Source organism: Mobula hypostoma, chromosome 17 (assembly GCF_963921235.1).
Source record: "Mobula hypostoma chromosome 17, sMobHyp1.1, whole genome shotgun sequence".
In the NCBI taxonomy this organism is placed as follows: Eukaryota; Metazoa; Chordata; class Chondrichthyes; order Myliobatiformes; family Myliobatidae; genus Mobula; species Mobula hypostoma.
In genome coordinates this window covers 1915346-1932852 of record NC_086113.1, presented here as the reverse complement: position 1 = coordinate 1932852, position 17507 = coordinate 1915346, and the positions used below count along the sequence as shown (strand labels likewise).

At 43.6% G+C, this 17507-nt stretch overlaps 1 protein-coding gene across 2 annotated transcripts in view; it reads left to right on the top strand.

Annotated features, from left to right (window-relative positions):
* pex1 (peroxisomal biogenesis factor 1) overlaps window positions 1–17507 on the top strand; it is a 91590-nt gene that overhangs the window by 47386 nt on the left and 26697 nt on the right. For both annotated transcript variants that reach the window (XM_063069423.1, XM_063069422.1), the window contains exons 15-17: window positions 8889–9055; window positions 14055–14189; window positions 16468–16532. In XM_063069423.1, the coding sequence (XP_062925493.1) occupies window positions 8889–9055; window positions 14055–14189; window positions 16468–16532 (367 nt within the window). The remainder of the gene's footprint in view (window positions 1–8888; window positions 9056–14054; window positions 14190–16467; window positions 16533–17507) is intronic.

The following is a 17507-nucleotide window of genomic DNA, read 5'->3' as shown; positions in this document are numbered from 1 at the left end:
GTGTCATCTGCAAATTTGCTAATGTTACTTTTAATCCCTTCATCTAAATCATTAATGTATATTGTAAATAGCTGCAGTCCCATCACCGAGCTTTGCGGTACCCACTCGTCACTGCCTGCCATTCTGAAAAGGATCCGTTAATCCCTACTCTTTGTTTCCTGTCTGCCAACCAATTTTCTATCCATGTCAGTACCCTATCTCCAATACCATTTGCTCTAATTTTGCCCACTCATCTCTTACGTGGGACCTTATCAAAGGCTTTCTGAAAGTCCAGGTACACTACATCCACTGGCTCTTCCTTGTCCATTTTCATAGTTATATCCTCAAAAAATTCCAGAAGATTAGTCAAGCATGATTTCCCCTTCGTAAATCCATGCTGACTCGGACCTATCCTGTTACTGCTATCCAAATGTGCCACTATTTCATCTTTTATAATTGACTCCAGCATTTTCCCCACCACTGATGTCAGGCTAACTGGTCTATAATTCCCTGCTTTCTCTCTCCCTCCTTTCTTAAAAAGTGGGATAACATTAGGTATCCTCCAATCCACAGGAACTGATCCTGAATCTATAGAACATTGGAAAATGATTACCAAACAACAGGAATTCTGCAGATGCTGGAAATTCAAGTAACACACATCAAAGTTGCTGGTGAACGCAGCAGGCCAAGCAGCATCTGTAGGAAGAGGTGCAGTCGACATTTCAGGCCGAGACCCTTCGTCAGGACTAACTGAAGGAAGAGTGAGTAAGGGATTTGAAAGTTGGAGGGGGAGGGGGAGATCCAAAATGATAGGAGAAGACAGGAGGGGGAGGGATGGAGCCAAGAGCTGGACAGGTGATAGGCAAAAGGGGATATGAGAGGATCATGGGACAGGAGGTCCGGCAAGAAAGACAAGGGGGGGGGGATCCAGAGGATGGGCAAGAGGTATATTCAGAGGGACAGAGGGAGAAAAAGGAGAGTGAGAGAAAGAATGTGTGCATAAAAATAAGTAACAGATGGGGTACGAGGGGGAGGTGGGGCCTTAGCGGAAGTTAGAGAAGTCGATGTTCATGCCATCAGGTTGGAGGCTACCCAGACGGAATATAAGGTGTTGTTCCTCCAACCTGAGTGTGGCTTCATCTTTAGAGGAGGCCGTGGATAGACATGTCAGAATGGGAATGGGATGTGGAATTAAAATGTGTGGCCACTGGGAGATCCTGCTTTCTCTGGCGGACAGAGCGTAGGTGTTCAGCAAAGCGGTCTCCCAGTCTGCGTCGGGTCTCGCCAATATACAAAAGACCACATCGGGAGCACCGGACGCAGTATATCACCCCAGTCGACTCACAGGTGAAGTGTTGCCTCACCTGGAAGGACTGTTTGGGGCCCTGAATGGTGGTAAGGGAGGAAGTGTAAGGGCATGTGTAGCACTTGTTCCGCTTACACGGATAAGTGCCAGGAGGGAGATCAGTGGGGAGGGATGGGGGGGACTATTGGACAAGGGAGTTGTGTAGGGAGTGATCCCTGCGGAATGCAGAGAGAGGCGGGGAGGGAAAGATGTGCTTAGTGGTGGGATCCCGTTGGAGGTGGCGGAAGTTACGAAGAATAATATGTTGGACCCGGAGGCTGGTGGGGTGGTAGGTGAGGACCAGGGGAACCCTATTCCTAGTGGGGTGGCGGGAGGATGGAGTGAGAGCAGATGTACATGAAATGGGGGAGATGCGTTTAAGAGCAGAGTTGATAGTGGAGGAAGGGAAGCCCCTTTCTTTAAAAATGGAAGACATCTCCCTCGTCCTAGAATGAAAAGCCACATCCTGAGAGCAGATGCGGTGGAGATCCGCCACCCCACTTGGAATAGGGTTCCCCTGGTCCTCACCTACCACCCCACCAGCCTCCGGGTCCAACATATTATTCTCCGTAACTTCCGCCACCTCCAACGGGATCCCACCACTAAGCACATCTTTCCCTCCCGCCTCTCTCTGCATTCCGCAGGGATCGCTCCCTACACAACTCCCTTGTCCATTCGTCCCCCCCATCCCTCCCCACTGATCTCCCTCCTGGCACTTATCCGTGTAAGCAGAACAAGTGCTACACATGCCCTTACACTTCCTCCCTTACCACCATTCAGGGCCCCAAACAGTCCTTCCAGGTGAGGCAACACTTCACCTGTGAGTCGACTGGGGTGATATACTGCGTCCGGTGCTCCCGATGTAGCCTTTTATATATTGGCGAGACCCGACGCAGACTGGGAGACCGCTTTGCTGAACATCTACGCTCTGTCCGCCAGAGAAAGCAGGATCTCCCAATGGCCACACATTTTAATTCCACATCCCATTCCCATTCTGACATGTCTATCCACGGCCTCCTCTAAAGATGAAGCCACACTCAGGTTGGAGGAACAACACCTTATATTCCGTCTGGGTAGCCTCCAACCTGATGGCATGAACATCGACTTCTCTAACTTCCGCTAAGGCCCCACCTCCCCCTCGTACCCCATCTGTTACTCATTTTTATGCACACATTCTTTCTCTCACTCTCCTTTTTCTCCCTCTGTCCCTCTGAATATACCTCTTGCCCATCCTCTTGGTGCCCCCCCCCTTGTCTTTCTTGCCGGACCTCCTGTCCCATGATCCTCTCGTATCCCCTTTTGCCTATCACCTGTCCAGCTCTTGGCTCTATCCCTCCTGCTCTTGTCTTCTCCTATCATTTTGGATCTCCCCCTCCCCCTCCAACTTTCAAATCCCTTACTCATTCTTCCTTCAGTTAGTCCTGACGAAGGGTCTCGGCCTGAAACGTTGACTGCACCTCTTCCTACAGATGCTGCTTGGCCTGCTGCGTTCACCAGCAACTTTAAATGATTACCAATGCGTCCACGATTTCTAGAGCCACCTCCTTAAGTACCCTGGGATGCAGACCATCAGGCCCTGGGGAATTATCAGCCTTCAGTCCCATCAGTCTGTCCAACACCATTTTCTGCCTAATGTGAATTTCCTTCAGTTCTTCCGTTACCCTAGGTCCTCTGGCCGTTATTACACCTGGGAGATCGTTTGTGTCTTCCCTGGTGAAGACAGATCCAAAGTACCTGTTCAGCTTGTCTGCCATTTCTTTGTTCCCCATAATAAATTCTCCCTTTTCTGTCTTCAAGGGCCCAACTTTGGTCTTAACTAATTTTTTCCTCTTCACATACCTAAAGAAGCTTTTACTACCCTCCTTTATATTCTTGGCTAGTTTACCTTCGTACCTCATCTTTTCTCCCTGTATTGCCTTTTTAGTTATCTTCTGTTGCTCTTTAAAAGTTTCCCAATCCTCTGGCTGCTTGCTCATCTTTTGCTATGTTATACTTCTCTTTTATTTTTATACTGTCCTTGACTTCCCTTGTCAGCCACAGTCGTCCCTTACTCCCCTTAGAATCTTTCTTCCTCTTTGGAATGAACTGATCCTGCACCTTCTGTATTATTCCCAGAGATACCTGCCATTGTTGTTCCACTGTCATCCCTGCTAGGGTATCTTTCCAGTCAACTTTGGTCAGCTCCTCCCTCATGGCTCCATAGTCCCCTTTGTTCAATTGTAATACTGACACTTCCGATTTTCCCTTCTCCCTCTCAAATTGTAGATTAAAACTTATCATATTATGGTCACTACCTCCTAATGGCTCCTTTACCTCGAGTTCCCTTATCAAATTGGTTTCATTACACAACACTAAATCCAGACTTGCCTTCTCCCTGGTAGGCTCCAGTACAAGCTCATCAGTCACTGAAAGTAAGCATGCAGGTACAGCAAGCAGTGAAGAAAGTTAATGACATGTTGGCCTTCATAACAAGGGGAGTTGAGTATAGGAGCAAAGAGGTCCTTCTGCAGTTGTACAGGGCCCTGGTGAGACCACACCTGGAGTACTGTGTGCAGTTCTGGTCTCCAATTTTGAGGAAGGACATTCTTGCTATTGAGGAAGTGCAGCGTGGGTTCATGAGGTTAATTCCCGGGATGGCGGGACTGTCATATGTCGAAAGATTGGAGCAACTTGGCTTGTATACACTGGAATTTAGAACGATGAGATGGGATCTGATTGAACATATATTAAGGAATTGGACACGCTAGAGGCAGGAAACATGTTCCTGATGTTGGGTGAGTCCAGAACCAAAGGTCACAATTTGAGAATAAGGGGTAGGCCATTTAGAACGGAGTTGAGGAAAAACTTTTTCACCCAGAGAGTTGTGGATCTGTGGAATGTTCTGCCTCAGAAGGCAGTGGAGGCCAATTCTCTGGATGCTTTCAAGAAAGAGTTAGATAGAGCTCTTAAAGGTAGTGGAGTCAAGGGATATGGGGAGAAGGCAAGAATGAGGTACTGATTGCGAATGCAACCGTGATCATGATGGCAGTTCTGGCTCGAAGGGCTGAATGGCCTACTCCTGCACCTATTGTCTGTTGTCTATTGAAAGAGTGCAGAGGAGATTTACAAGGATGTTGCCTGGATTGGGGAGCATGCCTTATGACAATAGGTTGAGTGAACTTGTCCTTTTCTCGTTGGAGCGACGGAGGATGAGAGGTGACCTGCTAGAGGTGTATAAGATGATGGGAGACATTGATCACGTGGATAGCCAGAGGCTTTTTCCCAGGGTTGAAATGGCTAACACAAAGGGGCATAATTTCAAGGTGCTTGGAAGTAGGTACAGGGGGGATGTCAGAGCTAAGCTTTTGACACAGAGAGTGGCGGATGTGTGGAATGAACTGCCAGTGGCAGTGGTGAAGGCGGATACAATAGCGTCTTTTAAGAGACTCTTAGATGGGTACATGGAGCTTAGAAAAACAGAGGGCTATGTTGTGAAATTTTAGGCAGCTTCTGGAGTTGGTCACATGATAGCACAACATCATGGGCCAAAGGGCCTGTAACGTGCTGTAGATTTCTATGTTCTATGTTTTAGTAATACAGTAAGACAACTGCGCTACTCTAAATAGTGGTATATGGGGGTCATTCTTACCCTGGGACATGAGGCTGTACAGTATAATGAGTCAACCTATAGCTGGGGAAGTGATGAGCCCCTCCTGTTAGACTGTTTGAGGTAATTTTTTTTTTAATTCTTTCTTACTAATATTTGTGTATATGCACTTATAATGCTACTGTGACACTGTAATATGGATAAAGTATCTACCTATCTACAAAGTAAAATAAAATAATTGATTGCATAAGGATTCATTCTCCCCCTTTAATATGACACACCAAATGATCACTGGTTCAGCTAATGGGTTTTAGAGGTCACATAATTAGTTAAATGGCGATTCCCTGTGTGCATTCAAGGTGTTTCAATTGACTGTAGTAAAAATACACCTGTATCTGGAAGGTCCAACTGCCGGTGAGTCAGTATCCTGGCAACTACTACACCATGAAGAGAAAAGAACACTCCAAGCAACTCCGCAAAGGTATTGAAAAGCACAAGTCAGGAGATGGAGACAAGAAAATTTCCAAGTCACTGAGTATCCCTTAGAGTACAGTCAAATCAATCATTGAGAAATGGGAAGAATATGGCACAGCAGTAAATATGCCTAGAGCAGGTCGTCATCAAAACCTGAATGACCATGCAAGAAGGGGACTAGTGAGGGAGGCCACCAAGAAACTTATGACAACTCCGGAGGAGTTACATGCTTCAGTGGCTGAGATGGGTGAGACAGCACATACAACGACTGTTGCCTGGGTGCTTCACCAGTCGCTGCTTTATTGGAGAGTGACAAAGAAAAGACACTGGGGGCGGGGGGGGGCCTACATGAAATCTCAGCTAGAGCAGGTGGGAGACTCTGAGGTCAGTTGGGAGAAGGTTCTATAGTCTGATGAAACCAACATTGAGCTTTTCGGCCATCAGACTAAATGCTATGTTTGGTGTAAGCAAACTCTTGCACATCATTAAAAACACATAATCTCTACCGTGAAGCAGGGTGGTGGCTGCATCATGCTGTGGGAATGCTCCACCGCAGCAGGCCCTGAAAGGTTTGTGAAGGTGGAGGGTAAAAAAAAATGCAGCAAAATACAGGGAAATCTGGAGGAAAATCTGATGCACTCTGCAAGAGAACTGTGACTTGGGAAAAGATTTGTTTTCCAGCAAGACAATGTCATTTTTAAGCCATTTCTGTGTAGCTTTGGCTCTGTGCTTGGGGTCAAAGTCAGTGTCCTGGAGTGGCCAAGTCTGAGTCCAGACTTGAAAGAAATTGTGGTTGGACTTGAAAGGGGCTGTTCACTCAGGATCTCAATGCAGTCTGACAGAGCTTGAGTAGTTTTGTAAAGAAAAATGGGGAAAAATTGAAGTGTCTAGATGTGCAAAGCTGATAGAGACCTATCCTCCCAGATTCAAGGCTGTAATTGCTGCCAAAGGTGCATCTACTAAATTCTGACTTGAAGAGGTGAATACTTATGCGATCAATTATTTTGTGTTTTATATTTGAAATTAACTTAGATTACTTTGTGAAGATCTGTTTTCACTTTGACACGAGTCTTTTTCTGTTGATCAGTGTCAAAAAAGCCAAATTAAATCCACTGTGATTCAATGTTGTAAAACAATAAAACTTGAAAACTTCCAAGGGTGGTGAATACTTTTTAACGGCACTCTACATTGTGAAATTTGTTGTTTTATGGCAGCAGTACAATGCTATGTATAAAATATATTATAAATTACAGTGAGAAATGTATAAACTCAGTGGCCACTTTATTAGGTACAGAAGTGGAGCCAGGTGTGGTCTGCTCCTGTAGTCTGTCTATATCAAGGTTCGACGTATTGAGTGTTCAGAGATGCTCTTTTCAACCACTGTCGTAACACATGATTATTTCAGTTACTGTTGCCTTCCTGTCAGCTTGAGTTAGTCTGGGGATTCTCCTCTGACCTCTCTCATTAGCAAGGTATTTTTGCCCACAGAGCTGCGGCTCGCTGGATGTAGTTTTTATTTTTCACACCATTCTCTGTAAGAATATTGTGCAGGAAAAATCCCAGGAGATGAGCATTTTCTGAGATACTCAAAACACTGGCTCTAGCACCAACAGTCATTGCATTGCCAATGTTACTCAGATCGGGTTTCTTCCCCATTCTGAACAATAAGCTGGATTATGTCTGTCTATGTCATGGGATAAGTTGCTCCAGGACAACATCCCATTAACCATCAGTCTACATTCAGGGACTTTTGGAGTAACTGCTTTTCTGCTGTCATAGCTATATGTACCTTGACTGATGGTACTGGGTTTTGCATCTTGCCCCTGGAGGAATACTCTTTCATGGGCATGGTTGAGTGAGAATTAAATTTGAACTTGACTGGAATTGAGCGTCTTGACCATGTCTACATGCTTTTATGCACTGAGTTGCTGCAAAATGATTGGCTGATTAGCTATTTGCATTAATGAGCAGGTGTACCTAATAAAGTGGCCACTGAGTGAGTGTGTGTGTGTGTGTATATATAATACTTCAGACAGACACACACACACACACATATTAAGTAGTGCAAAAAGGTAAACAAAAATAGTGAGGTAGTGTTCATGGATGCATTGTCCGTTCAGAAATCTGATGTCAGAGGGGAGGAAGCTGTTCCTGAATCACTGAGTGTGTCTCTTCAGGCTCCTGTACCTCCTCCCTGGTGGTAGCAGTGAGAACCATGCAGGGACCTGAACTGAAACATTGACCATCCCACAGGTGTTTTGACCCACTGTGTTCCTCCAGCAGACTTGTTCTAACTGGAATTCGGGAGTGCCTCTGGATGAACAAGCAGTTATCATCAAACAGTAGGCACTTGAGATTTTGTTTTGGGTGTCCAAGGTTGATTTTTTTTTTGAGTTACTATGTCAAATTCTTGGTTAATACTTCAAAAGCACAAAATTTATAACATAAATCAAAAATGTGTTAACAGACCTGTGAGTTGTGCATTGTTAATGTATATTGATTCTGTGGAGCAATAGAGCAGAGTACACACCCTTGTGCCAACCTATATAAACTTGCTCCACGATCAATCTAATCATTCCCTCTTACACTCTGTCCGCTCTATCTGTGCCCCTCTTAATCTTGTACATCTCTCTGAAGTTACCTCCACAGAGAAAAGCCCTCGCTCGCTCAACCATTCCTTATACGACATGCTCTCTAATCCAGGCAGATCCTGGTAAATCTCCTCTGCACCTTCTCTAAAGTTCCACATCCTTCCTATAATGAGATGACCAGAATGGAACACAGTACTACAAATGTAGCCTAACCAGAGTTTTACAGAGCTGCGACGTTACTTCAGGGCTCTTGAACTCAATTCCTAGACCAATGAAAGCCAACACACTATATACCTTCTTCACCACCCTATCAACTCGAGAGGTAGCTTTGAGGGATCTATGGCCATGGGTCCCAAGACCCCTCTGTTCCTCCATATTGCCAAGAATCCTACCCTGAACACAAGAGGCTCTACGTGTGCTGAAACTGTTAAGTAGCGCGCGCGCACACACAGAAACCCCCCCCCCCCCCGGAGCATCTATGGAGAGGAATAATAAATAGTCGCTGTTTTGTGCTGAGACTCTTTATCAGGACTTGTATTCCGCCTTTAGGTTCAATCTTCCAAAGTATATCATTTCACACTTTTCCAGTGGAATTCCATTTATCACTTCTACATCCCATCTATATCTTGTTGTAACCTGTAACAACCCTCCATGCTACCCACACCACCACCATCATCTGCACAAGGATTGCTATTTCTGTTCAGTGTTATATCCTGTATAACTGAAGGTCTAGAATTTGACTCTTCACATTGTAGGAAATGAACTTTGTGAAAAGATCTAGTTCTTCTCCATGAACACAGATAAGAACTTTTAATCCTACTCGTATAGCAGTTACCAAATTAAAAACAATCCAATGTATATTAAGTTGCTGAAGTACAAAAAGCTAGTGTTTTGCAATGTTTTTTTTATGCAGAACCACAGTTGACAACATTGAACTTCCTTCATGCCCTTGAGGGATTTGTACCTACATCTCTAAGAAATGCTAACCTTCACAAACCCAAAGATTTGGGCTGGGACCACGTTGGAGGTCTACATGAAGTCAAGGAAATCCTCCTGGATACTATTCAATTACCTGTTAAGGTATATGTCCAGTAATATTAATGTCCTATCTTGAGTAAAACCCAGGGAGATTGCATTTGGATTTTCATATTGGAATCATTACCACAGGAAGACAGATTCCCTTTTGTTTCTGTGTAGCTGGAAAATGCCCATGAACTGGAAAAATTGTAAGTGCCTTGATGAAATTCATAGTATTGTCAGAAGTTGTTAATGCTTTAATTTTATTTGAAGCGCTTGTCAATTAATAGTCATAGTCATACTTTATTGATCCCGGGGGAAATTGGTTTTTGTTACAGTTGCACCATAAATAATAAATAGTAATAGAACCATAAGTAGTTAAATAGTAATATGTAAATTATGCCAGTAAATTATGAAATAAGTCCAGGACCAGCCTATTGGCTCAGGGTGTCTGACCCTCCAGGGGAGGAGTTGTAAAGTTTGATGGCCACAGGCAGGAATGTTGCTTTCTTGACCTTAAAAAAAATTCCACATCAGATGGAACCACTGATCAGTGTCTGAGAGAAATGTAAGGGGAGACAGATGTCAAGCACCAACTTTATTCACTACATATGTGTAAATATATTTGGAATTTGCTGTGGTGGGTTGGTCAGGAGGAGACATGCAACAAAAAACAACATTCAACAATTATAACGAATAACAAAATATATAACAATAAAGTTAGAGGTTAAAGTATGGCTATGGAATGAAATGTGCATAAATACATGAATCCCAGCATGTATTAACAATGTAAACAACATTATAAAAAGTGATTTTAAGTATTTACAGTGCAGTATAGTGACGGGGGTAATAGATAGAGGGGATAGGGGCTAACTAGAATGGTTCAACAGATTAACTGCCTGGGGGAAGGAACTTTTAAGCCTGTGTGAAGTTTTTGCTTTAATAGTCCAGAAGAAAGCTTTTGTGTGAGTGGAAATTCCAAAGGCCAAAGAGTCAACAGCTCTTAAAGATGGATAGAGGTTTCTGATGTAGACTGGTTGAATGGAACACTGATCATTGAGGTTGCTGGGTTACTGAGCTAAGGGAAAGGCAAGGTTTGACTAAAACAGTATCTTGATGCATTGTTGAACTTTGTCGTAGAAGACTACACACAGAAGCAGGCCCTTTGGCCCATCTAGTCCATGCTGAACTTCTATTCTGCCTTGTTCCGTCGACCTGCATCCGGGCCATAGCCCTCCATACCCCTCCCACCCATGCATTAATCCAAATTTCTCTTAAGTGTTGAAATCAAATCCATATCTACTATATCTGCTGGCAGCTCATTCCACATTCTCACCACTCTCTGAATAAAGAGGTTCCCCCTCATGTTCTCCTTAAACATTTCACCCTTCACCCTTAACCCATGACCTCTAGTTGTCTCACCCAGTCCCAGTGGAAAAAATCTGCTTGCATTTACCCTATCTATACACTGCATAATTTTGAATACCTCTGTCAAATCTGCCCTCATTTTCCTACATTCTAGGGAATGAAGTCCTATCCTGCTCGATTTTTCCCTGTAACTGGGTTCCTGGCAACGTTCTTGTACATTTTCCTGTACTCATGCAATCTTACTGATGACTTTCCTGTAGGTAGGCGATCAGAACTGCACCAATATCTTAAACACCGTAACTGGAATCCGGCCCTCCCCCAGGAGAAACAGAAATGAGAGGCCAAGGTGGAATGAACCTGGAGAGGATGTTTCTGATAGTGGGGTAGACTAGGACTAGAGGGCACAGCCTCAGAATAGAGGGACATCTATTTAAAACCGAGATGAGGAGGGATTTCATTAGCCAGAGGGTGGTGAATCTGGAATTCATTGCCAGAGTTGGCTGTGAAGGTCACATCACTGGGTATATTTAAAGCAGAGGTTGGTAGGTTCTTGGTTCGTAAGGGTGTCAAAGGTTACTGGGCTGGGAGGAGGCAGGTGAATAGGGTTGAGAGGGATAATAAATCAGCCATGATGGAATGGTGAAGCAGACTCGGGTCAAATGGCCCAATTTCACTCCTGTGTCTTATGGTGTGAACACAGATAAAATCTGCTGATGGCTCTGGTGTATAGTCACTGGTTCTGGGCCAGTGAATAACATTTAGGTTATAAGGCATAGGAGCAGGAACTATCCCAGAATCTAGTAATTTCTTGAAAGATTGTTACTAATGCCTCCACAACCTCTTCATCCACATCTTTTGGAACCCTGGGTGTAGTCCATCTGGTCCAGGTGACTTACCTACCTTCAGTCCTTTCAGCTTCCTCAGCAACTTTACTTAAATGTACTTTGAATCTTTGAATTGCATTCTCCTCAGTAATAGCAGCTGCTTCTACCCCTCACACACTCAAAGTTCTGGCATACTGCTGATGTTTTCCACGTTGAAGAGGGAACCAAAATACTTATTCAGTTCGTCCACCAATTGTTTGTACCCACTATTACTACCTTAATTTACTTCATGAACAACAATTACATCCATGTGCCTGGTTTTAACGTGGTGAAAAATGGAATCCAGATCAAACATCAAAAACAATAGTGGCAAGTGATAAACCTGGGTCAGAAAGGTATGCTTTCAGAATCAGTTTTAATATCACTGGCATATGTCGTGAGGTTTGTTAAACTTTGCAGCAGCAGTACAATACATGATAAATATAGAGGGGAAAAAACTTAATTTACAGTAAATATGTATATTAAGTAGTTAAGTAGTTCAAAAACAGAAAATAAAAAAAATGCAGTGAGGTAGTGTTCATGGGTTCAATGTCCATTTATAAATTGGATGGCAGAGGGAAGAAACTGTTCCTGTATCACTGAGTGTGTCTCTTCAGGCTTCTGTATCTCCTACCTGAATGTAACAATGAGAAGAGGGCAAACACGAGGAAATCTGCAGATGCTGGAATTTCAAGCATCACACATCAAAGTTGCTGGTGAACGCAGTAGGCCAGGCAGCATCTATAGGAAGAGGTACAGTCGACGTTTCAGGCTGAGACCCTTCGTCAGGACTGACTGAAAGAAGAGCTAGTAAGAGATTTGAAAGTGGGAGGAGGAGGGGGAGATCCAAAATGATAGGGGAAGACAGAAGGGGGAGGGATGGAGCCAAGAGCTGGACAGGTGATTGACAAAGGGGATATGAGAGGATCATGGGACAGGAGGCCTAAGGAGAAGGAAAGGGGGAGGGGGAAGCCCAGAGGATGGGCAAGGGGTATAGTCAGAGGGACAGAGGGAGAAAAAGGAGAGAGAGAAAAAATATATAATAATAAATAAATAACGGATGGGGTACGAAGGGGAGGTGGGGCATTAGCGGAAGTTAGAGAAGTCAATGTTCATGCCACCAGGTTGGAGGCTACCCAGACGGAATATAAGGTGTTGTTCCTCCAACCTGAGTGTGGCTTCATCTTTACAGTAGAGGAGGCTGTGAATGTCCTTGGGTGGTGGAGGTCCTTAATGATGGATACCACCTTTCTGAGGCACCGCTCCTTGAAGATGTTGGATACTATGGAGGCTAGTACTCCGATGGAGCTGACTGATTTTACAACCCTGCCCTTACTTCGATCCTGCACGTTAGCTCCCCCCAATACCAGATGGTGATATGGCCAGTCAGAATACTCTGCATGGTATATCTGTAGAAGTTTTCAAGCGTTTTGGGTGACAAGCCAAATCTCCTCAAATTCCTAATGAAACATAGCCAGTGTCTTGCCTTCTTTATAGCTGCCTCGATATGTTGGGACCAGGTTTGTGTTCCCCTGTCTTACCCTTTCTGAAGTCCACAGTCAGCTCTTTGGTCTTGCATTGAGTGCAAGGTTGTTGTGGTGACACCACTCAACTACAGTAGCAAGTTTTTGAACCCTTTGCAATTATCTGGTTTTCTGCATTAATTATTCATAAAATAATAGACAAACACAATCTGCCTAAACTAATAACACACAAACAATTGTACTTTTCATGTCTTTATTGAACACATTTTAAAATCATTTACAGTTGAGTCTGGCAAAAGTTTGTGAACCCTTGAATAACTGGTGGGACCTCCTTGAGCAGCAATAACCTCCACCAGACCTTTCCTGGAGCTGCTGATCAGACTTGCCCAACACCGAGGAGGAATTTTAGACCACTCCTCCATACAAAACTTCCAGTTCATCAATATTTCTGGGATACCGTGCATGAACAACCCTCTTCAGGTCATGCCACAGCATCTCGATTGGCTTAAGATCTGGACTCTGATTTGGTCATTCCAAAACAGGAACTTTCCTCTTTTTAAACCATTCTGTTGTTGATTTACTCTTGTGTTTGGGATCATTTGTCTTGTTGCATCTTCCAACTTCTATTAAGCTTCAGGTAGTAATGGCCTACGAGTCCTGCCAGTGTTGACGTTCATCCAGTGTCGCCTCCAACCTAGCTCGGAATTGTTTCTTAGCTCTTGAAATAGCCCTCTGCAAACCATAGCTGGCTTTCTTGCACAGACCTGGGTTGCCAGACTTAACCCTCTGTACACTACAAACCTCCTGGTTCATCCACTGCTTTTGATTTGTCTTACGGTGTGTGTTGAAGCAGATAAAACATAGTGGTAGGATTTGGAGAAGGAGATCAGAGCTTGAGGCCGAGACAGCTGAGTGCAGCTGGTGAAACAGCGGTGAGGGAAGGCAGAATTGTCCAGGAGGTCACAAGTGGAGGATCGTGGAGGGTTGAAAAAGCAGTGGTGTTTACTGAAAGTGGGAGGTGAACTGCAGTCAAGAATGCGAATTCGTGCAGCATTGGGAGGAAGAATTGGTTGGACTTGAACACTGGTGACAGCTAAGGTCACGGAAAATTCTATGGAAGATTAATGGTGCAGTCCATGCACATTGAAGCTGAGTTATACACAAGTCGCTTGTTAGTCAGGCTTGCTTCACACAGAAGTCTTTTAGTCATGTTCAGTAGATAATTTAATAAACATGCAGTCTTTTTCCCAAGAAAGCAAGAAAAGTAATTTTAGATCTATGAACGAGATACCAAATTTATTTTTTAAGATGATTGTGTCTTTGGAATAACTTAACGCATTTTTACAGTATCCACAGCTGTTTGCAAGACTACCCATAAGAATGCAATCTGGAATCCTGCTCTATGGGGCGCCTGGGACAGGAAAGACGTTAGTAGCCAGTGTTGTCACCAAAGAAAGTGGAATGAACTTCATTAGTGTTAAGGTACTATAATACATGTCGCCATCACAAATGCTTCGTTAATAATTTACATCACGGTAGTTATTCCTTTTGCATAAACTTCATTCCTATTGCTCCTGATTCCATTTTGTAAAATATAAGTACATCGGTTGAGTTGATGCTTTTTGCTGTTTTAACAATGTATTTCTGTTGAACTAGGCCTGTCCAGAGCATGTAGTCCATTATTGACTGTTCACTTAATTTATTTCTTGCATCCATCTCACAACATGAGGGAATAAAAGTCTTTATGTTACGTCTCCGTCGCTATGCACAAACAATAAGGAAGGGAAACATTGTTTTGTATACATGTATTTACAGTCAGATATGCAATCAGATTAATGTGTATTGATAATCTCATACCCTGGTGAGAGAAGCTGTCCCAGAGCCTGTTGGTCCTGTCCTTGATGCTACATTACCGTTTGCCAGACAGAAGAGGCTAAAACAATTTTTGGTTGGGGTGGCTGGAGTCCTCTGATTTAACCTCTGTCCCTTCCTTTGCTGATCAATGATCTCACTGTTTCATACTCGGTAATTTCCCATTTCCGTCCCTTCCTTTGCTGATCGATGATCTCGCTCTTTTATACTCGGTAACATCCACCATTTCTGTCCCTTCCTTTGCCGATCAATGATCTCACTGTTTCATACTCAGTAATCTCCCATTTCCGTCCCTTCCTTTGCTGATCGATGATCTCGCTCTTTTATACTCGGTAATCTCCCATTTCCGTCCCTTCCTTTGCTGATCGATGATCTCGCTCTTTTATACTCGGTAATCTCCCATTTCCGTCCCTTTCTTTGCCGATCAATGATCTCACTGTTTCATATTCAGTAATCTCCCATTTCCGTCCCTTCCTTTGCTGATCGATGATCTCACTCATTCATACTTGGTAATCTTTTTCAATTCTGTTCCTTCCTTTGTTGACAATTCCAGCATCTGTGTGTGCTTCCTTTATCATTATCTCTTAAATCCTCTTCCACCTTCCTAACAATTTCTTCTCCTTCAAAGCTACCCTTTAATCTCACCTCCAGAACTAAACAACAGGAGAGCCTCAGGATTGACTTTTGGGGAGGAAGTCTGTGCTTTCATTGTGGAAGATTTTCTCCGGGAGGAATGGCTGTGTACATAGTTGATGTAGTAAGAGAAAGTCTTGCCAATGTTGGACTTCGGTATTATAGGAAGGACTATTTATCTAGTTGCCCTGTTGACCTAGGGGAGTTACAAAACAGTTTACAAGCAGTGAGAAGATAACAATTTGTTAGTATTTATTCTGAGAGGACAGAGATTCCACCCAGACCGTCATGGGTAAAGCCCTCCCAACCACTGAGCATATCTACGTGAAGCGCTGTTGCAGGAAAGCAGTGTCCATCGTCAGGGATCCCCACTACCCTGGTCACGCTCTCTTCTCGCTGCTGCCATCAGGAAGAAGATACAGGAGCCTCAGGACTTGCACCACCAGGTTCAAGAATAATTATAACCCCTCAACCATAAGGCTCTTGAACAAAAGGGGATAACTTCACTCAACTTCATTTGCCCCTGTCATTGAACTGTTCCCACAACCAATGGACTTGCTTTCAAGGACTCTTCGTCTCTTGTTATCATTATTTATTGCTATTTATTTATATTGGCATTAGCACAGTTTGTTGTCTCATAAATTGAAAGTAAATGAGATGATTTAGTGATACTGGTTGTTCGATATGTAATCTTTGACCAGTGCTACTTCAGTTGGGGCACCCAATATGTTGGATCCACATGAGAGAGGAAACAAGGCGGTTCAGCATCAACAAGGCAGCTTCCTTCAGCTGCTGTGTTCCTTCAGTACTGCACCAAAGTGTTAGCATACATCAAAAACACAGGAGATTTGGATTTGAATCACTGAACCAAGGCTGTCACTGAACTGGATAGGTTCCTACTCAAGTTAATTTTCTCCCCTAGTCTGCTTGCTTTTTCTTAGGCAGTTTCCATTAATAAACCTTCATAACTGCTCCAGATCTACCTGCTGAAATTAATAGTCATTAAACATTGTGATCTGAAAGGCAATCTAGAGATTTTATTTCCTTTGAGTTTGACATCATCAAATGTAAATGGCAATGAGTCTCCACATGGAGAGAGGAAAAGACACTTGTGTCACTCTGTTACACAACTCAGCAGAGTAAAGCTGGGAAATGATCATTCCTCTTAAATAGAATTGCAAGAGTGTGGTGAACAAGAATAGAAATAAATCTCGAGTTTATATAATTTCACAGATTTAAAATCCTTTTTCTGCAGGGCCCTGAACTGTTGAGCAAGTATATCGGTGCAAGTGAGCAGGCGGTTCGTGATGTTTTCAGGAGGTATGTTGTATCTGTCGATGTCTGTTTTTGGGAGGTATATCGTGACTGTCGAGATGATGATGGATGCTTTGGGATGGACGTTCATTAATTCAGTTTAAACTTTGCATTTGTAGTTTATTTAGTGCTTCACAGCTCCAATGGTTACAGCAAACGGGAGGAAAAATGGATTATTGTAACAGTTAACCTGTGATGGTCAGAGGTTTTCCTTTAACAGAGAATTTTCTACAGTTTAAGTAATTTGCTAAGAGTGTCTACAAACTAGAGCAGGGATTTTCTGTTGTTCAGAAGAGTTGTTCAGTCTATCAGGAGTCAAACATGTAGGAAGTTGGGGATGAATAGAGGAATTTCTGTAACATAGAACAGAGACTTGAAGAACACTGGGATGCACTGTAACCCCACAATGTTGTGACAAACTAAATTAACTAGTAATTAACTCCTTAGCTAAATTAACCCCTTCTGCCTACACAATGTCTGTATCGGCTCCCCCACCCCCATCTATGCATAATCATGTGTCTGTCTGAGAGCCTCTTCAACTTCGCTATTGTATCTGCCTCCACCACCAGCCCAGGAGGCCACCACTCTCTATGTGGGAGGGAGGAGGGGAAACTTCCCTCATTTCTCCTTCTAACTTATCCCCTCTCACCTTAAATGCATGACCTCTGATATTAAACACTTCCAGCCTTGGAGAAAGATTCTGCGTGTCTTCTCTATCAATGCCTGTCATCATCTCATAATTTTAGATCTCCCTTCAGCTGCCACTGCTCCAGAGAAAACAACCCAGGTTTGTCCAGTGTCTCCTCGTAGCTCTCTAACCCAGACTGCACTCCCGTGAATACCCGCTGCTCTACCATGATGAAGGTAGGGCAGTGAATGTGGTATATATGGATTTTAGTAGGCATTTAGACCATAAAACGTTGGAGCAGATTTGGGCCATTCAGCTGGTTGAGTCTGCACTGCCATTCCACCAAGGCTGAT